The sequence below is a fragment of the Xiphophorus couchianus genome, chromosome 13 (genome assembly GCF_001444195.1).
Source record: "Xiphophorus couchianus chromosome 13, X_couchianus-1.0, whole genome shotgun sequence".
Lineage (NCBI taxonomy): Eukaryota > Metazoa > Chordata > Actinopteri > Cyprinodontiformes > Poeciliidae > Xiphophorus > Xiphophorus couchianus.
The window spans coordinates 5,028,859-5,051,767 of record NC_040240.1 but is presented as its reverse complement, the minus strand read 5'-3'; the positions used below and the strand labels follow the sequence as shown (position 1 = coordinate 5,051,767).

At 40.1% G+C, this 22,909-nt stretch overlaps 1 protein-coding gene across 2 annotated transcripts; it reads right to left on the bottom strand.

The window, feature by feature from the left end:
* Positions 1-1,152: 1,152 nt before the first annotated feature.
* tent4a (terminal nucleotidyltransferase 4A) lies at positions 1,153-22,714 on the bottom strand. Of its 2 annotated transcripts, none has more exons than XM_028036383.1 (13): positions 19,188-22,714; positions 16,678-16,801; positions 12,664-12,710; positions 12,447-12,567; positions 10,747-10,854; positions 8,842-8,970; positions 7,886-8,099; positions 6,638-6,764; positions 6,453-6,556; positions 6,181-6,365; positions 4,889-5,047; positions 4,529-4,702; positions 1,153-3,255 (listed from the first exon to the last, which is right to left on the bottom strand). In XM_028036383.1, the coding sequence occupies exons 1-13, from the start codon at positions 19,994-19,996 to the stop codon at positions 3,100-3,102; spliced, it is 2,457 nt and encodes an 818-aa protein (XP_027892184.1). In that variant the 5' UTR covers positions 19,997-22,714; the 3' UTR covers positions 1,153-3,099. The 2 variants fall into 2 exon arrangements, with proteins under 2 accessions (XP_027892184.1, XP_027892185.1); XM_028036384.1 differs by having other exon boundaries at positions 4,649-4,702; positions 19,188-22,712.
* Positions 22,715-22,909: the final 195 nt, after the last annotated feature.

Here is a 22,909-nt window from a genome sequence, read left to right as displayed (position 1 = left end):
ATTAACTATAAAATAGCGCAAAATGAAAAGATAAAAAAAATAACTCGCCTAGTGTCCGAAGTACGACGGGCATTTGTCATCTATCGTGATAAGGAATTTAACTCGATATAATTTTGATTTATCGTTCACGGGCGATAACATCTAGCTTATGTTTAAAAACTATTAAAATTCAAAAATTATCAAAATAATACTTCTGACAATATGGACTACAAAGCCTGCCCTCAGAGTGGACCCGCTGAAACAGTCACTCCTGAAAAAACCTTTACCTTTGAATTGCCCACCCTTAGTCTCAACCAAAACAAACTCCATTTCCCCAGTTCTGCCCAAAGGAGTGGGCCTGAATCCCAGGAAGTTGTTATGGCTACCCAAAACATTTGACCCAACTACTGCGGTACAAAAAAAAAGAACAAAAAAGTAGCTTTAGTAAACATAAATGACCTCAAACATTCAAAAGTTTAGTTGGATCGAATGTCAAAATAGCAGAAAGGTTTTTAATAAAGTACTTCCATCAGGGCAGTAGTAATAAAAATAATGTGCTTTACAGCTTTAAATATTGTAAACCCCTTACATACAAAACACAAACAAGAAACTGGCAGTTTTAAAATATTTATTTAAAAAATAAAATAGAAAAAAATATATTTACATAAAAATGTCAACAAAAAGAAAAAAGAGAGAAAAGCTTGGCAATGGTTCCCTCTGGTCACTGATAGACGAGTGTCCAATCGGAGGGTGACATGAACTGACGAGGCTAGTGATGGGCTGCAGGTCACCAGTTTAAAATCCCTCATTGTGTCCCAATGGGGGTATGGGGAATATTACATTGCATCAACGTGTAAATCTCAGCGACCCAGGCGACGCCCCGTGCCTCTTCATTCCTGCTCGCCTTTTTTCTTAAGACACCAATCTGAACAAGTGAGAACGATGAGGAAAGATCTGAACGAGACTCGTTAGAACCGTTCTACCGAGCACCTCTGAGGTGAGGAGGAGGGAAGCGCAGAAGAGCAAGTCTCCATGGACCGCTGAGACGCACAGAATCTGAATCCATACAGACTTCCAGAGATAACTCACAACTCTAACCCAGCGAAGGCGCCTTCCTTCACCGATTTCATTCCAGGTTCAGCGTGGACTAGTCAATCACGTCCACTTTATCTCTAGCTAGGTTATCTGTAGCCAAACACATCTGAACCACCTTCGATTTCCACCCTCAATGCATGACAAAAACCCCCATTGTGATTTTTTTTTTTTTCCCTTTAAACTTTTGGTTAAATTTAACAAAAATAGGACGCCAGGTGCAGTTTTGACTGACAGATTAGAGTTGCTGAGCTTTCTTTGAAACAAGAACATATAAATAAATAGTTTCAACAGTGCTCAAGGAAAAAAAATCTCAGTAAAAACTCAAGAATTGTTTTTCGGACACTTTGGCGCCCCCTTTTGTTGAAAGTGCAGCCGGCAGAGAGCAAGCCGCTCTCTGGGCGCACCACCGCTCATGAACCGTCAGGCATTTTTTTTTTTTTTTTTTTTTTTGCAATTTTAATAATTTTTTTTTCTGATTAAAAATCTGCATTGGCAAGACACAAATTCTCAATTTTTCACACATATTTTTTTTTTTTTCACTACGTCACACACTACACCAACCCAAGACTTAGTCGCTGGCATAAACACCGCTCTCCCCAGTCCGTATTTATGACATATGTAGAAAACTATAGACTTCAGTACACGTAAGGGCCTTCATTAAAAAAATAATAAATAAAAAAAAAAAGGGGGGGGGGGGAGTTCACATGAGTTGGCTCAAGCCTGAGCGTCAGTCCGAAGCGGTGTAGTCATGGGAACGTACAACGGTTGACACGATAATCAAGACGAATCCTTTTGCATAGTAATAACACCAGTTCTGCTCAGCCTTCCACAGACTTGTTTGAGTGTGTATATATATATATATATATATGTATCTGTGTGTGTGTTCGCAGAAAACGGACACACACTCTGAGTAAACACAAAGAAAGGCATTGCAAACAATTAGCGGAAGTACCTGGCAATTAAATATACACCAGATTCCTGGATGGAATCAAAATATAAGAGTTCTTGGTTCAGGAAGAACTAACTCCCATCAGGTCTCCCCCTCCCACCTCCTCTTTCTTTTTGTTTTCTCCCTCCATTTGTTCCAAAAACGAGAAAACCTAATTGCTGAGCATCTTAATATTGTTGGACTGCACTGATTTATATCCATTACTCAGACTCTCGATCTTTAAATTCAAGTAAACTGAGCTGAAGCATTTCCTAATCCCTAATCCCAATGATTTAGTGGAAGGAGGATATGCACAATCACATCGACAAAACTTCGAGATTGAAACTCAACGAGAAGTAGGATGAAAAACAGACAATATTGCAATCAAAGCTTTCTGTGACCTCCACCTTGATGCCAAATAAAGAAGATTAACACATTGGAAGAAAAAGAAAAAGGAAAAGGAGGAGGGGGCGGGGTTTAAAGTTTAAAGTCAGGTCCATCCCAACTTTATCACCTACAGAGATGCAAGCTCTAAGCCTCCACAGATATCACCCAGGGAGACGCTTTGTAAACAAAATTTTACAACTACAAAAATAAAAATATAAAATGCCTTTACATATACACACACACAATTAAATAACAGCTTTAATTTTGAAAAGAAAAAACATTATTGCACCAAACAAACAAACAAACAAACAAAAAAAAACGGCTTAAGTGTGCTGGAAAAAAAAGAAAAAAAGTGTAACAAAAAACCACAAGCGGCTTTTCCGCAAGGACTGGAGAGCGAGGTCGAGTGAAGCTGGTGGTGCCGTCACCGATGGAAACAACAAAAAAAAAAAAAAAAAAAAAAAAAAAAAGTGACAACACTGACAGGAACATAATACTGAAACGAAGAAGAGGAGGATGCGGATCTAAAGGGATGCTGCTCCGCAAAAACAAAGTGAAAACAGCTGGTCTCTGATCCCTCCGTCCGTCCGTCCGTCCGTCCGTCCTGTTTATGGGTGTCAAGTTGGGGAGACCAAAAAAATAAAAAATAAAATTAAAACAAGAAAAAAAAAAAGAGGGAGAGAAGGTTAAAGGGGAAGAAGCAGTGGTTTCTATCTGCTGAGGCTGACGGGCAGGCTGTCCCTCTTCCTGCGCCGTGCCCACGAGTTGCGGTGGTACTGCGCGTGTGTGTGTCCGCGGTTAGCCAGGGCGGCTCCGTTCACCAGCGGCGGGTTGTGGAAGCCCTTCACGTTGAACTTCGTTCCACTCTGGTGGACGAATTAAGGAAAAAACACAGAGAGGGACAAAGAGTTACCTTAAAACTCACAAAGCTGATAATCAGATTTAGCTTGTTTTTGTGTTCGCAAACAAGGAATTTGACTTTCATATCAAGAGCATTGCATGCACAGCTGTTTTTTAAATACATAAAAAACAGGGGGGGAAAAGGAAGAGAAAGAAAGGTAGGTTGTACAAATATGATTATCTTGCTTAGAGGAGTAGCTGACTAAAACTGTACGACAAACAGCCATGTTTAGGTATGCAGCAAAATATGCATATAGCTCAGGTTGTGTTTACATTTGTCCCCGCTATGTTTTTTCATAACTTATCCTGTGACCAAGCTTATTACCTTGTGACTTTAATCTATTTTCTTACCCAATAAAAACACAGCAAAGTGTTTTTCAAAATTAGCAGACTACTTATAAAGTTTGTGCACATTGTTGATGGAAACGCAACTACTTATTACACAAGCAAACTTATGTTGCACAGAATAGACTAAAAACATGTGTTACCAAAAGAAATGTAAAACATCGCACCCAAAAAGTTATCAAAATATGCACCTTCTCTTCAAATGAAGGCAAACTTGTCAAACCCTTTTTTACATTACTAATAATTAGCCCTTTACTTTTTACTTGCTCAACAACAAATTAAACATGCAATATTTTAATAAAACAGAGAGAAATAAAATAAAATTTTGTGTAACAAAAAAAAAGTTAACCTTATGATTTTGTCCTGCGGCGCAAAACATTTGGACACCACAGGTGTCTAGTACAAGCAAGTAGCATCCAGAAAAAAAAAAAAAGAGAGCAAAACTTTAATTCTGGTAGAATTGTGTGAGCAGGGCGTAACAGGAATGTATCAGCTCATATTGACTCTGTGCTAACCTTGAACGGGACAGCCAATGGGGAAAATGTGCGAGCAGACCAGCCGAGTAAAGCTCAGCATCTGTTGCAAAGACGGCGGCATGAATTTGCAGAATTGCTCTGCGGTCTTCTTAAGAAGCACGAGGCTGGATGTTTTATGGGAAATCATAAGGCTCAAACATCCAGTTTTACAGCTGAATATCTCACCTCCAGCGTCAGCGTTACTTGCTGCTGGAAAGAAGCGGGTTTGTGTGAACCGAATGAGAGAAAAAGAAATAAAATAGTGGCTGGAACTTGTAAAAGACGGACGAATAAAGGATGAGTAAGGCGCAAAGATGAGTGAGAGACAAGGTTTCCCTTGATGTAGTGCATGAGAGCGTTTGCAGCATCCGGCGCCTACCTTGTGTGTGTGGCTGGAGTGGGGGCTGAGCGGAGGCTGGGGGCTGGAGGGGGCGGGGGTATGAGCATGGGCTGGGAGGGGCATGTGGTAGAAGGAGGGAAGCCCGGTGTCCATACACACCTGTCTGCCAGGCATGGAGTGCATTGCTAGACCACTGGGCAGAGAGACGTGAGCCTGGAGAGCAAACAGGACAACACTGGGTTTCTATAGAAAATATATTTTAAAAAGCCATTTTTAAAAAGAAAATATGTTTACAATTTGAAAGATTTTTCGTCTTGACTTTTTTCAGCCACTAATAATAGTATTTTTGAGGTTCAAATGTGTCGTATTGAGCTGAAGGAAAGAGGGCTTGCGGCCTACCTGTGAACCCGGAGGAAGCAGCAGATGGCGTCCTCCCATGCCGTGCTTTCCGGTGCCCAGGTGGACGCTCGACTGCAGGGCGAGGCCGAGCGCCGGGAACGACGCGTACGCCGACAGGGTCGGAGGAGGGAGGGTGTATGACAACGCTGAGTCGGAGTCCTGGCAAATCAAAAAACAGCTGTCAGGGAGAATAAGTCGTTTCCGGAATGTAAACCTTCCATTATCGAGTTAGTCTAAAGCTGATTGATTGTCATCAACTGAAAGATAAGCGGCCATTTTCTCAAAAACCTGAGATTTCTCTCTGATCAAAAGGACCAACCGTCTTTCCATAAAGGGTGAAATTTTTCATAATATGTAGGATTTTTTTTTTAAATGACAATTTTCTTACATTATTTTGTTTTTGCTGTATTAAATACTAGCTGAATAAACAGAAAAAAATGTTTTCTCAGATTATTAAACATAAACATATTTATGCAATACAACAAAACAGGAACCTCTGAGGTTGCAGAATAGAAAAATAAAAGATGATAAAAAAAAATGTTTGACACACCTAATTCCCATGAACAGAAAGAATTCACTCCACATATAGAAACTGAAAATTGTATAACAGTTGTACGCACACAAATTTGTTTTAAATTATATTCCCCCATCTTTGCTGAGAAATATTTCTTGAATATTTTCTGGAAGGGGCTTCTTTGCAGCGTTTGATAACGAACCAGTTTACAGATGTTGCTCTTGAAGGAACGATAAAACTTCGCTCCAAGCGCATTAACCCACGACAGCCCTCAAAAATCAACCTGGCTTACTGGCATCGTGTTCATTTCATTAATCTTTTTGCATATTTTGTCTGTTATGCTCTGCTTTTAAAGACATCTTGTCCTCACCTTCATAGTACAACATTAATTCCTGGATGAGAAGTCGGCACTCGACTGAATGAAGCACCATTAAGGTGAAACGTGAGGAGTTTGCCGAGTGTTTATATTTCCAAACAGAACCGCATAAAGTTCATTTTGCCTCACACACCGAACTCTGTTTGGAAAGTTTCTTTAATCCGCTCTTAACTCCCTCTGCCATTTTGATTTCTATGTTGCTTTATTCGCTTAAGGATGAACAGCGGCACCCTCTTCTGGATGGAGGCCAGACTAAAACACTGAAAGAGGGTCTAAGAGGACATTACAAGCTAATCGACTGGTACTAACTTTAATCAAATAATTCATTAATCCCCACTGAACTGAATAAGGCTTTTCAGAATTCGGTTTTTAAAAAGCAGCATCATGAAAGGTGTGTCTTACGTTGTCAGAGCCAGACAGCGAGGAAACGGATGAGGCCGATGAGTGCTGCTTGGGGCTGGAGATGGACATGGGAGAGTCTGCGCTGTGAGGTGAAGCAGAGTCCCTCTGCTGATCCTCAGGACCTACAAAACCACCACCCAGCACACAGGACTCCTGCTCCGAAACAGGCTCCTTGGGAGAAGACGCTACAGGAAAACATAATCGATGATTCGCACCAACCGAAGAAATCGGTGACATCATCTTTAAGATGCTCTCCGGAAGCCCGTTGCTACCTCTGTTGTCCGTCTGCGGCGAATCCTTGCCTCCCCATTTCTTAATAATCCACTCCCTGTATTCAATTACTTCTTGGGTTAATCTTATTATCCTTCCCAGCGTGCTGTGGAGCAAGACAGACATTTTGATATGAGCGTCTTGCTTTGATTCGTGAAAAACAAACACTTCTCGGCTGAATCCTCACCTCTCGCAGTCTTTGTTGGGGTAGGACTTGGCGAGCGGCGTCACGGCGTGACCGAGGACCGTGTAGGCGTAGTCAAACACCTGCTTGACGTGCATGGCACCATAGGAGCCCCTCCCCACGTCGTTACCTACGTGGGAAGAAAACAAAACTGAATGTTACACCGTTTCATAGTTTTGCTTGAGAGAAATTGGGATATTATTTATTGATGTGCAGTTAGAGTAAAGAAAACATTTGGGCAAGATACATTCTCCTCTCTGATTTTGTAATCTGAATTTTACTGTCCAAAGATTCAGTGTTACTATTAATTGGACAGTTTTTTCCCCCCCTTTCCCCTCAAATAGGTTTGCAGTGCACAACATAATTATAAAACCAATCACAGCACTATGACTGATAAAACGCTCAGATTTTCTTAATTCTGATCTCATCTGCCTCCGCAAAGGTCTGAAACTTAGCAGCTGAGAGACTGGGTTTCTGCAGGTTTCACCAACTCCAATTTAAGACTTCAAGACCATTATGAATGGAATTTAAGACCTATTCTGCAAAAGAAATGCGCAAGCTTCATCCAGCCAACTTGCGATAAATTTGCAATTACAAATTGCAATTACAAAAACGCTGGCTAGCTATCAAGGGTATGTTAGCAGACGGCAATTAGCGTGTCTGCACGTGACAAACTTTAGTCTGACAGAAATGTCCAACCAAGACTAAATTTAAGATCTGTGATTAAGAAATTTAAGGCCAACTCAGCTTTTTGAATGAATAAAAGACGACTTTAAACCTTAATTTTAGATGCAAAATTTAAGACTTTTTAAGGATGCACGGACACCCTGGAGACGGCTGACTGACAGACCCGCCCACCAGGTCACATCTGCATGTGCGCGGTCTACATTAGATACTCCACTGTTGCTAATTTAGTGACTTTGTTGCTATATTACACTTCTCAGAATTCTTCATGGAGGGTCTCTGAAAACACCGAATTAGAGAAAGCAGCATTTCGGACATTTCCTCAGCTTATTTGCATTTGCAGTAACAAGAAAATTGAAAACCAGAGCGATGCAAAAAAAAACAAAGCAGGCCGGCACGGTGGCAATGCAAATAAGTTAGAACCCAGCAATATCAATAAATCAAATGTGTTTCATCAAAATCAGGCTACAGAAAGAGTAGAGCTCTCATTTTTTAGTTAAGTAACAAAACAGCAAAATGTGTGGCTTGAAGAAGTCGAGTTTGAATTGGATTGAGATGCTTACTTACCTGGAAGCAGTGGGTCCTCTATGCAGAGCATGGATGGGGTGTATCCGTTCGTCATGGTCTTCATCACTTCCTCTTTGGGAACGTACGCACCTTCGTTTGAGATGCGGATCCCTGTTTTCAAGTAGTTGAAATGACGGCCGTACAACTCGAAGAATTCGATCAGTAACACGCCCAGGTTCTGGTTGGGGTCTCTGGCGTCGATACGTGGATGGAGCTGAGGCAGAGGGAGAAAATATTTTTATATGTCACTTCGACATAAGAACTACTACTAATCATAAAAGGTAGAAACTCCAAAAGAAGATGGGTAAAAAGCCTTTACTTAATCGTAAATTTAAGATTTCTTCAGTGGGAAAATAGTTTTGAGTTTAACCGCGGGTGATTCACCTATTCATTTTTTTTATTTTAAGATCTGGAGGCAGAGGTTTGTGGGGAAAGCTTCGACGAACCATTTCTGTGTCAATTTAGCCATATCTTTTCTATCACTGGTACATTTAAAGACTCGGTGAAAGGATCTTTAAAGACCCTGACCGATTCTGATTCCGTCACGTGACCCAACAGAAACCACGCAACTACTCCTGAAACACAAACCGCGATGAGATGGATATAATAATCGGTTATTAATATTAGTCCAGTTTTACATGTCAGACTGAAACCGATACGTAAAGAAAAAAAAAAGACTTAATATGTTGATCTCAATATATCACGTGACCCTAATTTCTAATAAGGTTTCCTTTGGAAAGGAGGCAGACACAGAGCAACACAGACCAACCACCTTGGACTTAATGGATTTCATAGAGAATAAGGGTCTCTTAAATACTACACTACATGGAAAAAGAACTATTTCCCACCCACATTTTTCAACATATGTTACTTCTATAAAACATGAATTTACTTAAAGGCTAATAACATAGGGGTACAAATAACAGGGGCTGCCCTGATAGCTTATACAACAATACCTGTAGGAAACTGATGACCATAAGGATGAGGCTGTAAGAGCTAATGCCCCCAGTGAAGACTTCGTTCAGATCCCTCTGCAGCAGAAACTGCTTCAGCACAAAGATCAAGTAAGGCAGCACAGGATACTTCTGTAAGAGACGACAAAAAAAACAACAACAGTCCAACAATGAGAAACCTAGAGGTTAACTGAGAGGAAGGAAGAACAGGACAGGAATTAAAAGCACCGAGTCACACTCTGCTTGTACAGGCTATGAGGGAAAAATCCCATACTAGCAGAACAGTAATAATTAAATTGTTATTTTATTACAGGAGTAGGAAATGTTGCTGTTGTGGTTTTAGTGAAAGGATAAAATGTTGTGCAGTTACTTTCTGCCCAACAGATTTAAAGTAGGAGTGCACCGATAAATTCGCCAGCTAATAAATTGGCCCCAATGTTTTTTATTTTGGAAGTTCGACAATCGACTTTGTTGATATATTTAGCAAGTTTTGAGACCAAAAAATAAAAATAAAAATCTGCATCAGACAAAATCAGAATAGGCAGGTCAGGATTTTTAAAGATCGGTAATCAGCCAAAAAGCTGCAATCGGTGCACCCTAATTTGAACCAAGAATTCAGTTTTTCCTACTGAATTAAAAAAAAGAAAGAAAAATGTCGATGAAAGGTGAAATCTTCACATCTATTCCAGACAGAAAAGCTTCACATAGCTAAAATAATCTGGAAATTAAATAACGCTGCATCAATAAGACTTTTCAAGTCCCACCTCCTCAGGTGGTGCCTACAAATTTGAGATGCATTTTAAAATTCAACAAGCCAGCAAATTATGAGAGAAGTAAAACTTGATTTTTCCCTTAAGATTAGGCACAGAGAGCAAACCGGTAGCAAAGGTTTTAAAAAGTTTATGTCTTTCCAATACTTTCAATGAGACAAAAACCTGGAGAGACCCGAGTTGAGCCAAAAGTGACCCCTTTTTTCTTTTTTTTTTTTTGCCTAAATCCCTTTTGGCAAAAAATAACTTAGTCTTACTTGGACTTATTTTAAGAAGGTGACAACAGTAAAGTTGTTAACTAATAATATGTAAAAATGTAGCCTAATGCAGATAGAGAATTTGTGTAGCATCAGTTTCGTGTTAATCAGAAAACCAATTTTGCTATTTTCCTTTGGAAGCTAAACTACCCACATGGAGACATAATTAATGCTTCCTCTAAGGTATTGAAGCCAACAAGAAGCTTCTATTACATGAATTCTTGACACCAGGTGCTTCACCTCCTTCCCTGAACACCTCGCATGTTAAGATGAGCCATCATCGTCACTCGGCGCTCGCTGAGCTTGACGCTGAGTGATGCTGAAGGCCGAGGCCTCTCAGGCTGCGACACGCATTCCCGCACGACGAGAGAGTAAACAAGGTGCGAACCAGCGGCGGCCGAAAGAACGGATCTGACAGCTTGCTGGAACATGAGCTGCAGACATTCCTTTCCCCTCATTAGCCAATAGCTGTGACTGACATGGCTAAAGATCCGCCTTCAGCAGGAATTCCTTCAGAGCCAAAAGGTAAAAAAAAAAAAAACTCAAGGCAGATGAAGGGTTTTTGACAACACAATCCTAATTAGCGCTTTTGTTTCTGAAGTTTAAACAGAGATGAGCCAGCTTGCCTGGAGTGAACGACTCGGACTGCTCAGCGAGTCGAGGAGGGAATTTCCAAAGTTCTACTTAAACGCTGAAGCAGGAAATATAATTATGTGACTTGAGTGGCTTTTTGTGTCTATTTTAATACGTCTCCATGACCTTTTCTAGCTCTCTCCCTCCAGCTGTGCGTATTCTGGGTCGGCCATTGATCTGATTTAGCCGGAGAAACCCGCAGTGAACTTGCGTGTCGCGTTCATGTGCGAATCCGAGTCGTCAACAACCTTTAAGTAGTCTTTAATGAAGCTCGCCGCCTTCACCCCGCTTTTCATGTTAAAACTGATGTCCACCTTGACGTCAGTCTCTTGGTCAGTCAGCTTGATGATTGGCACCTGAAAGAGAGATTTCAGAAAGAAAAGGAAAAAAAAAAAAAAAAAAAAAACAGGTGTTAGACGACATCCCGAGTCCCACACTGAGGCGCTTTAGAGCAGAGAAAAACTAAACCATTAACTGTTTAAAGGGAAATGCAGCATTCTGACAGTTTGCCGGGGTTTTGGGCAAATGCCACAGGATATTAATAATGTGCCCGCTTCCGGAAATGCTGCAGTATTGTTAGCATGAGCCCTTCCACCCAAGCTGTTGAACAAATTACGATTAGCCGCGGAAAGATGGCTCTGGCTTTAACACAATGGAAGGAAATAATGGCGGAGGGGAACCATCTCTGACCTCAGGGTTCCTACATGTTGGCCAAGTCAAAACTCTGTAACTCTGAAGACTGAAAGAGCTCAGTGCCTTTTTCCTAACCTGTTCTGAGAGTTTCTTTAACCTGTTTAGCTAGAGTAAGTAGCCGTAGGTAGAATTAGCATAAGCAGTCTAAGGCAGTGTTGTTTGTTATTATTTCAGTCATGAATTGACAAATCAGGCTGTTACGGCACACCTGCTCTAGTTTGCTAATGCGCTAATCGAGTTAATTTTTCATTTAGCGCTTTAGCTAACTTTCAAAACGTTTAGCACACTTAGCCTCCCTAAAGTCACTTTTTTTGGATAAATTTACAAAACTTTTACTGCTTCGTAAAGGTTGAATAAAGCTTTAGTTATCTTCAAGTCATTAAACTTTTATAGTCATGGTCTTATTTTGAAGCACGTGAAGAATGTTTATGTAGCAGTTCAGTTTCCTCTCCTTACGTTCTCTCCCCACTAATGACTTTATTTCAAACAAGAATAAAATAACAAAATATAAAACACAAAATACCATATCTAAGAGCATTCTAGAATATGTAAATGATGTCAAAATTAAATTTGTGCTCAAGGGTTGTAGTCCTAAGCGCAGATATAATTTGAATTGAAGTTAGCGCTTTAGTCCAGCTAACTTTTTAGCTAGCAGAGCCCACCACTCTCTTTATTCAATCAGGACAGCTTCCCCGCATCCCCTAAGAATAGATAGTTACCATGATTAAAACTGCTTTTTATTTTTATTCAGTCTATTTTTGTCTGATATTTTAACTTGCTTGTTGATTAGAAATATTGGGGTGACAGAAAAGTACCCCAGAACAAATCTGTGAGGGAGTGAATGGTAAAGTACTGTATGTGCAGTAATACAGATGAAACAGTCGTTTCACAGCCTGAGGGAGAAATCGTAGCCTTTAGAGAAGATGTGCAGAGTCCTTGACAAGGTTCACAGGTTCTGACCCCAGGAAGTCCTGGTCACTATGAGCATTCCCTGAAAATGAGTCCAATTATTGCTCTATCATTGTCAAACATGTGGGAGAAAATAGGAACAAGTTCTCCTAAACTGAAAAAAATGGACAACCGATCACAGACGGGAAGAGTCTTTAGTCTCCAATAGTCATTTTTGTTAATTTAACGACATTCTTTACCGCTATATCAGCAATTACATGTTCACGAGGATCTTTAAAAGGAAATGTAATAATGTAAACGAGCTGGAGTAAAACTTAAAAGAAGATCTAAGCCACACTTTACTTACTGTAGCCTTGTCCAGCACTTTAATGGAGAAAGGTTCGGCCACGTTGCGTTTCCGAAGAGCTTGCTCTAGCTCTTGCAGCGGAGGGCGCTCCCACTTCCCTAACACCACCAGGTCAATGTCGCTGTGGGTAAAAGGGAAAAAATAAAATAACGGCAAGCATTAAATGATAGCAGTACAGCAGGATTTAAAGTGACAGTCTGTCTCTGCAGGACCTTACCTTGTTGGAAGGTATAGCCCTGTGCTGAAGCTGCCAAATATCTGAACCTGGTGAAAATGATTCAAGAGACGTTACTGAAGTACTGCTGAAGATATCCACATCTTTCTAGATGACATATTTTGAAGTCGTGGTGCATTTATTCAGTTGAATGTTTGCAAACTGCCATCAACAAAGGCATTTCTGGGTTCCTCTCAGGAGACGTAAACCCTTGCCAAGGTGAGTATACAGCAGCCAATTGAAGCACACAAAAGGTTTGGAAACAAAAGGCTGGGGCTTTATGGAGGGGAGTCGAAGTGAAAGCTCTTGAAAGGAAGCAGAATGAAGTTCTTTCCCTTTCCTTCTGTTAAATGCGACAAGGCAGCGGCACAGGCCTCAAATAACAGGCTGGGATGTAAAAAAAAAAAAAAAAAGGAAGCTGGAACAAATGCGGGGACTTGAGTCCATTTATCTAACAATGTGGCTCACAGTGGAAGTGGGAAATGAATGAATCACCGCCGCTCGTACTTTACGCCGTTAAGTAACGAGCTGGGAAATGACATCAGTCTTACCGCACTGCGTGACCCCTCTGCTTCTACATATTAGTAATTAGCACTTTAAAGGGGAAATGTTACAAGGTTGTATTATAACAGGGCACCTGCAGGATTCAGCAAGTTGAATATACGACTTTTTAAAGACGTTTTCATCTTGAACAAAAATTTATATCAGAGATGGCTGGTCCAATTCCTATGGACCTGGCACGATGATTAAATCGCTTGCTCTTTTCCAGAAAAGCGACCAATAATATTCAGGCATGTGAGATTTTGCCCTCCTATACATGTGCGCTTGGGACGAGACAAAAAATGTAAAAAAGAAATTTTGAAGACTTTTGCCGCTATCGCCTCCAGTGTGTTGGGTTTCACCCCAAGTGGTGGTGACGTTTGCGCGTCGCTGTCATTCGTCGAGTCATCACCCATGATAGACGCAAAGAGCTAGCAAGTTGTTAGCTGGCTACCGGTAACTAGCAGGCATATATTAGCTGCTTGTTACCGGAACCCTCAAGACGCAATTAAGATGTCTGAGTAGTCTCAAACGTTTGCCTGACAGAAAAGTCCAACGAGAAATAAACAACAACAAAAAACTACATACATGTAAATATGAGACTAAAAAAGTCTTGTCAAAACAAAAGACCTGTGATTAACGTTTTAAAGCTGACGTGCATTATTTAAATGAAATTAAAACGTTACTTTTTTAAAATAACTTTTTAAATACGTGAATTTAAGATTTTTGTTTAAGGATACGCAGACATTCTGAATAAAATGTTCAGATACATATTCTGAACGAAGGTTATCAAATGTAATTTGATTACAAATTAATTCTAGGAAATTAGGTTATTTCCTTAAACCATTTATTTAAATTCTTGAAATTATTTAATACTTCAGATTTTTCTTTTACTTAAAATCCGAAGCAATAGAACAGATTTTTGACAACTGGAACAAAAACAGAAATTTGATTCTACACTGTTGAATTTGAGGCAGATAAGACATGATAATACCACCAGTCCTATTCAGTGAGAATATGTAAGAGAATATTTATTATTATTATTATTATTATATAATGCTCTGTACGTTTTACTACATTCAACTACTTCTACTACCTTCAACTAATTGTGCCAATTCATATATCAAAACGTTCTGCTTTGTCTGGAGATTTCTGCCATGACTTTTGCTAAAATTCACTATTGTACTTTTTGAAATATTTGTGCTTTTGTGCACATTTTTTGCCCCATTGAAATACATTGAAATTCTACAAAATTCCACAGAATTCTGCTGAAATCCTCTGCTTTTTCACAGCTTGCTACTTCTGCCTACTTCAACCTAAAAACTCCATTCAACTTTTAAACAAATCACAAGACGTTAAACTATATTCGAATGTCTCGGCTTTTTGATATCTCTTACGGTTTTTCCACACTTGCGATTTAAAGTTTCATGCAGATTTTTGATTGTTTTCAAGTTTACAATGTAATGCTATGGTGGGATTCTCTAACTGTCGTCAGTTACTAACTGAATTTTTGAACGTTTCATGCTTTCTGACAAACAAAATGATGCTGTTCATACATATTTAGCTGTACAGGAATAATGTACGCATTAAAACGTAGCCACGCATGTCTACTTCAAGGAACTATTACTATTATTGCTACAGGTCTTACTGTTTTCTGTCAAACTCTTCTGGAGTAAAGACATGTCACAACTTCTCCTATTCCTTCAATGCATTTCTCGCTTGTGCTCGGTTTCTATCTGTGTGTCAGCATTCTGCTCGTCTACCTTTCTGTATATGCCTTCTGCTTTTACGCTCTACTAAGGTCTTCTGCAAACTTTCAGAAATTTTAACAATTCATATATCAAAATTTTCTGCTTCTTTTGATACTTTAAGCTATTTCTTTTGCTATGTTATATATTTTTTTATTTTTTTCAACTATTTCTGGTTTTGTACTAATTTATGCTTCTGCAAATTTATGCTATTTCTACGTTATGCTACGTTTTAGTTTTCAACTTTTTCAAATATTTCAGATTCTTATGCTTTTTTCTGCTTTTTCTTGCATTTCTGCAGCAATCATTCTGCAAATATGCATTCTCACGACTGCTTCGCTAGGAACAGCAATTTTTCTAGTTAAAATAAGTACTCTTCTTTCAGAAAATTACTTTATGAACAGGAATTAAGACGTTTTTAGATGTATTGACTTCATATGACAATTCTGTGCTTATTGAGTTCGAAGTCTACTCAGCTTCAGGTTCTTGTCCAGTTGTCATTTGGGTTTATTAAAAACAGAAAGGACTTTACATTGTCCACATTGTTGACTTTACATTTACTTTGTAGGCAAATTCAAAGCTTTCACTCAAAGTGGTTTCTTATTGACATATCGTCGATAATTTGATCTGAACGATAGCGTATGCTGCAGAGACGTACCGAGATCCTGTCTGGTTACTTGTCCAGGTCGTTGGCTGGTTAGAAACTCAAATATCAGATATTTTTCTGATCAGTGAACGCAGCAAAGCTAAGCATCAACGGGTTCTCTTCGGTGGAAAAGATTTTAACTCAGTAAAAAGAGTCAAAGTCAGAGCAGACGGTGTGGATCAAGCTGGTCAAAAGAATCGCAGATGTAAAAAGCTATTCCAAAGGAAACGGTATTATTTTTAGACATGTTGAGACACGTCTTTGAGAGCAGGACTTTCAGCAGATACCGGGAAGACTGAGCAAACTTTCTCCGTTTGATCTTCCTGAGCTTTCAATCAGCTGGGGAACATGCTGGATTAGGAAATATTGGCAGCCTTCAGGACATTTCAGAGCTAAGGGTAAAGGTCAACGTTCCATAATTATCGCATATTATCATTACAATGTTAATTGACGATTATTTCAATCGATTAACCAGGATTAATTTGATTAATTGTACCAGTCCTGCATTCCTAACACAACTCAATTTAAATGCTTCTTTACACCATGTACAATTTCAAAACAATATTGTTCACTTATTAAAAAAATAGAACAGAAAAATAAAAGACGTTTAAAATTGAAAATCCATAAATGTTTTGAGTTTTGTTGAGGTTTGTTGAGGCTGCTGGTAACTTCAATTTCCTGAGGGAGTCTTCCCAAAGGATCAATAAAGTACAAGTCTAAGTCTAAGTCTAAGGTTTTAAAATTCAAATTAAATTTAAAATTTCAAAGTATTAAGAAAATTGATCGGTTATCGGCCTATTAGTTTTATATAGAAAACAATGCAAAAGATGCAATCATTATAAAAAAAATTATTTGGGCCACCCCAAAATTTGGGCCATTGAGGCCCTGGGCTACTGCCATATAATCCCTTTCTAAAGTCTGGCCCCTTTCCAAGTCGCTGAAGGAAAATATAGAAACACAACCCTTACAATTCCATGTTGCACAAAACAAAGAATTGAGAGGGTTAACAGCACTTTTCAAAACGGACCCGACTCGGACAGATTTGAGCTTCAGAGGAGGTGCTGGTGAACTCATGGATCTTACATCCGCAGTAGGCCACAGCTCCTTGATGATCATCTCTATTCGCTTCACCACCTCCTTCCTCATAGCTGCCTCTTCAGGTCGCGGGGACATGAAGTTGTAAAAGTCCATCACCTCTTCGTGGAGTCTGAGGAAGAACAAAACCCAGGGTCGTCATACGCCCAGAAATCGTAGAAACCATACGCTGCTGGAATTGTTTTCGCTCATACAATAACGTCACAGCGTGTAGCACTCAGTGTTGTGTTTATAACTATAACTAAAAGGGAGTACGTGAAACAGGTCTCTGCATATTTTAGGTCCAAACGTTGCTGCGTTACTGTACGTCTCGCTCAAGCTGCTTACAGTCGGGAGCACCGCTCTCTTTAACGACATCCAGCTTTCTACCAGGCGAGCGTGTCACAGCATACAGGATGAGACTGCAGAAAGGAGCAGCATTTGGTCACGCGGGTTTCTCACGCTGTTATGGCAGCAGGGACAGCAAAAAAACAGCTACAGCTTCCAGGGATAAAACCTCCACCTTGTTGTCTGTCCTCGTACTACCAAACCCTTCTCGGAGCAGCTACTAGTTTAAAAAAGAAAAAAATCAGAGATCCTCTTTGTCAGAGGCTGTAATTAATTTCATCTGTAACAAATGTACCACTAGTTTTTGTTGAATCCCAGCCCTACATGATGTGTTATTTGTCAGGCAATTTTTATTAGCAACTTTTAAACTTTTTAGAAAAATGAATGCGTCAAGATGCGTAGCACCTCCGACTATCAAACCATACGCCTCCAAATCATTTATTTAAGACAAACGGAAAGCCAATTTTTTCTAATTTAAATTATGCATATCTTTTCATTCACACTTGAACGTCATAAAAATAACAAGCAGCAACCCTCATGTTTCCACAACTGTGTTCAAAATATAATAAATGCAGTCTGCTTTGGGACATAATCATTGGCTAGCCTTGGTAGAACAGGTTTAAATGTTTCAAAGCGCAAGTTTTCTTCACCCCTAGGAGGAGAAATACAGTTAAACATTATATACATAGTGCATTGCACAGGAAGCGAGCAAACAATTGGAACACTGCTACTGCTTCCTTTTAGCAATATAACAGCAGAAAACAAGCTAATCAGTTGCAGTTTTTGACAGAATGCCTCTGAAGAATTAGCTACTTATAAGGAAATATTACTATTACTTCTAATTTGACTGCATCCTTTACTTGCTATACATTTTTATTTGCCATACAGCCCTAATAAAAAGGTAATCCCGCCTGCTTGTATCAGTTAAAAATGTCTGCTCATAGTTTGCAGTGAAAACTGTAATATGATCCCCCCCCCCTGCCCTCAATTCTAAATATAATTTTTTTAAATCTTTTACAATGGTTATAAATGTACATTTTATTTATATATTCTTGATTTAAAAAGTCAGACACCAAAACACTGCACTGTGGTCTTTGAAGGGTGCTATACGTTTCCTTGCTATCTATTGCAGGGAATAGATACCTCTGTATTTCAACATTTAACTTGAGAAATATTTATTGTTTTGACATAAGGCTTCAAAAAGACCTTAAATACACAAACTGCCAATAATTTTTCAAACCTTACATATCACATGCACTACATAGTAAATTTACTTGGTCCACTGGGTAGGACACAGGAGGACAATTGTAGCTATACAACAGCAGAGGGCAAGCTAATCTGCCAATGGGAAGGGGAAAAAAAAGATTTAAAAAACAAAGATATTAAATGAATAGCACAACTTTAAGTATTCCACAGTGATGGCTATCTTGTCTTATTTTTTTATTATTCCTTAAAATAAAATTATATTTATGCACAGACTTTAAAACTTATCGCGAGACTTTAAAAAATCATCAACCAATACAAGTTATTACTTCTGGCATGTTTGAGAATCTTTTCATATCTTATTGAAGTATCCATAGAGAATCTAAAAATAGATATTCATAATTGTACATTCAAATACAACACTTAATCCTTTCAAGCATCCCAGTAAACAAATCGGGACACTTCCGGTTCCTGTCCACCAATTGTTTCCTAGTTCACTCGCTCTATCGCGCCTTGAGCTGCATTTCGAAATGTGGGACATACTGAAGGCGGCATCTATGGTTTATATGCGACAACACAAGTCTCGAAAATGCTTCTATTGACATTTACTGATAATATCACAAACTTTCCAGCTCAACTTTAGTAGCAATAAATTCTTTTTTTTTTTAAACTACAAAGTGAGCTATACGTAGGACACTACAAGTGGACAATTCAACGGAAGGGCCAGCCAGCCAGCCAGCCAGCCAACGGGAAGAGAGCAGGAAGAAAAAAAAAGAAAAGAAAAGCATTAAACGAACATTTCTACTCAGTGGAGTACTTTCAAAGTGCAATACCATACTTCGAAAACTACTATTCACTAAAACCTAAGTTTTTAAATAAAAAAATAAAAAAAACTTGAATGGCGGACACTTGAAAGCAACGACAGAAAGACGGACGTTACTCTATTTTAAATCCTTAACGCAACTCACCCAAGCACTCCTGAGCTGTATTTCCTCTTCTTCCACGGCGTCCAATTGTTCACATGATTCCCATTAGTGCAGTTCGAAAGCAGGTAATTCATCCCATAGGTGCTCGCCTTGTTGTCACTTTTCCTCCGTCCCGGGTGGAGATTGTGTGTGTGATTAACGGCAGAGTGGTGGACCTGGTGCTGCTTCGCGCAGATCTGCTGCGAGTTAAAAGCCGGACGCTCCTCCGGGCTGCGCGGATGTCGCTGATGGTACAGGTTCGCGTTGTTTTCCGCGCCGTCGCTCAAGCCGGGGAGCAGACCCGCGCCGCAGACGTTCTTGTTGACGTCGCCCCCCACGCTTCCACCCAAAGTCCTCTCGAGAAGCGAGCTGCTGGAAACGGGGTTCTCCGTCCCCGACTCCTGCGAGGACGACGAGGAGACGGAGCCCGTCTTCGGGCTCGGGATTTTGGCCCGGCCCGGCTCGTTCGCCACCGGGAGGGAGCTCTGCGCGGTCCCGTTGGTCGCCGGTGTCCCTTGCGTGGAGATGGCCGCGCCGCCTCCGCTGCAGTTCATGATGCTGTGATGGCTGCTGCCGTTGCTCAGGCTGCCCGTAACGTTCCCGTTGCTCGGGCTGCAGGCGCTCTTGCACGATGCCGCCGCGGCCGCCACATTATTCAAAGCCATCAAAGCCGCATAACTCACACACCGGCTGTGGTTCCGAGTGTGAGCGGAGAGCGTCCGTACTCCCTGAGAGGTCTCCCAGATTTGCATCCATACGGCGTTCGCAGGTCCTTTCTGCTCCGGCTGAATCCAAGCTACCCTCGGATCCATTCAACTCCTCTGCCTGTTAAACCCCCACCCCCCACCCTCCACTCCCCCGACAAGTAACCTGTCGTTAGCGAGTCCGTTGTGAATCTGTACCGGTTCCGACGAGACTCGCTGAGCTATTCGGTGTCACAGAACGAAGCGAAATAAAAACATGAGATCAATTTCGGACCACTAATAAACTGGCCCTCGTAGCTGCAAGAATGCCGTGATTCCTACGGGAATTCAATATGGCGTATTCTCTTCAAATCAGGCGCATGCGCTCTGTTCAGTTTTTTTTTCTCCCTTTTTTAAATGACTGTGCCCCCATCCACCCACTCCTCTTTTTTCTTCCTTTTTTTTTACTCCTCACAGTCGAACGAATGAAGAATATGAAAACAGAAACACCTGACATTTTATTTGATAAAAGGATTTTTACAGCGAGCGAGCAGTTGATTTTTTTAAAGCAGTTTTCTGGAAGTTCAACGAGGTCGATGAAACCGGGATTTCAATTTTCCGGATATCACCAATAGGGGGCGCATGGAAGGGAAGCTACAGGGATCCCCTCTCTGTATGCCACAACACTGGGTTTAAATCTTTCATCAGGACTGACAAATATTGGCACTCTAACCACAAATTGCTGTCCTAGAACATGTAACCACATGTTGAAGTTGTAGAGGTGGAATTCTGATCATACAAATTGGTATTTAGCAGCTGCTAAATTGATATGTGGGATAAAACAAAAAGCCTCCAGGCTGCTAGAGGAAAACAGAAGAAAATTTCCCCAGAAGGTACCTTCCAAAAGTATTCAGACCTCTTTAAAATATTCAGACTTCCAACCTTTATATATCTCCTTATTTTATTTGACAAGGAAATGACATATACACTTAAAAATCTGTATAAATATAAATTTACATTTTGCTCCTTCCATGTTCATCAACTTTGACCTTCTTTATGGTTCCCATTGAAAAAAAAAAACAGCATAATGCTGCCATTACCATGTTTAATTGTGGAGTAAAACATGGTAATGGTGTGTTAAAACATGGCATAAGAAGTGTTACGCTGGTTCCATTTATCTCAGAAGTTGGAGCTGGGAATGACGTCACACCCGAGTTAACCATCATTCCAGCTAGCAGACAGGGAAAAGTCGGGATTCCAATATGGCGACGCCCAAGTAGCCACTGTTTGTAGCACCTCTTACGAAGATCGTTTTAACCTTAAGATGGTTTTCCATAAGCAAACACTTTTGTTTAGCTTATTGTTGCCAGAGCTACGGGTAACATTCATTCTAAATGCACTTGTACTCTTGTAAAATGAACATGTTTCCATCACAGCTTACCACTGTTGAACCTGGGAGCGGCCATATTTGATCTCAGAATTGTTGATTGAGATTTCTTTGACTTTTTGAGTGGGAAGTCCGATTTCGGGGGCATTCCAGCTCATTTCCAAGTCCTCACTACAAACAGAATGCACTGTTAGCATTCTGGGAGGAGTGAGAGTAGTTGGGATTCCAATATGGCGACACCCAAGTCACCATTGTTCGTAGCACCTCTTACAAACTTTATATTAAGACGTACTTCCTCACGCAAACACCACTTTTAATTGGCTCTTCTATACAGGTAACATTCGCTACAGGTAACATTGATTATAGTCGCAGTACAAGTGTGTGTTATAAAATAAATGTGTTTCCACCACAGCTTGCTATTGTTGATGCTAGGAGCGGCCATGTTGGATCTCAAAATTGACTTTCAGGCTTTCCGAGTGGGAAGTCCGACTTTGAGGAGCATTCTGGGTGATTTCTTTCCAACTGGAGAGCTGGAATTTGTTATCTTTGACCTCAAATGGAACACACCATTAACATACTCTGAGTTGTTCGGATTCCCATATGGCGACCCCCAAGCAGCCATTGCTTGAGGCTACAAATTCTTACGATTTGTAGCTGCAATTTTTGAGTTTCGGCTACTTTTCGAACGTACCAGTTAGCAGTGTGTCTTATTTACACTTATTAGTATTTGCATGTAAGTAAAGTGGTTCAATTTCTAAATGCTCATTCTTCAATAAAATAAATAAGTCTAAGCAATTTAGATGTCTTGGCAGGTTTGATGTTGTTTCATAAACTGTCAATCTAATGAGAGCAAATAGCTTCACCATGAATTCTTTTGTGAGGCACTGTGTGTTTTTGCTGTGTTAGTGCAACAGGAATTTCTCCCTCTCTGTTTATTGTTGCATCCGGGGTTTTTTTTAAAAAAAGCAGATGGCGTGGATCATTCTAGGTGCTGCTCTCTCCAAACCTTTAAAGCTCTAAAGTGCCACAGAGTTGCTGGATAAGGCAAAGCACAAACATTGTGTACGCGTGCAAAAAAGGAGTGGGAGAGAGGAGATGGTCTACTCGCATAATTTCCAGCCTCAGTCTGTTACTCATATGCGGCATGTGACCCCGTCAAGGAACCCCCCCCTAAGGGAAGCCATGTGTCAGCTAGGATATGTAGCTGTAGCATACTTGGGGATGTACACAGCTACTCACTCACACTGTAAGCCAGCGGAAATCAAGTCAAAACACAAGCTTCAAAGTGACAGAGTAGCCTGAGAAGGTTATTGCTTTCAAACTGCTGCTTTATCTTATACTCATATTTTATAGAAGGGAGCATAGTGTGAGATATTTTACAAACATAAAGAGAGGAGATTTTCCAGATGTTTATACATATGATTTTTTTCTGCTAGACTGCTTTTTATCCATCATAAAATAGATAGATTGAAGATAAAAAAAAATAAAAATAAAAAAAAAACGCAGAGAAATTCAAGTCTGCTCAATAGTGCCCTCTACAGGCACGGATAATTGTTCAGGCAGAACATTTTGTTCCCTTTTTTTTTTTTTTTTTTTACATATGCAATGGCTTACTTCAATCTAGACAGGAAACATATTAACAAGTATCTGTGGAC

Bases quoted from the DNA above. Each gene is read 5' to 3' on its own strand.
- tent4a (XM_028036383.1), bottom strand. From the start codon at position 19,996: ATGGATCCGAGGGTAGCTTGGATTCAGCCGGAGCAGAAAGGACCTGCG. The intron at 4,703-4,888 runs GTAGGCCGCAAG...TTTGCTCTCCAG, and splicing joins TGCTTCCTCCGGGTTCACAG to GCTCACGTCTCTCTGCCCAG. The intron at 3,256-4,528 runs GTAGGCGCCGGA...TTCGTCCACCAG, and splicing joins ACTCCAGCCACACACACAAG to AGTGGAACGAAGTTCAACGT.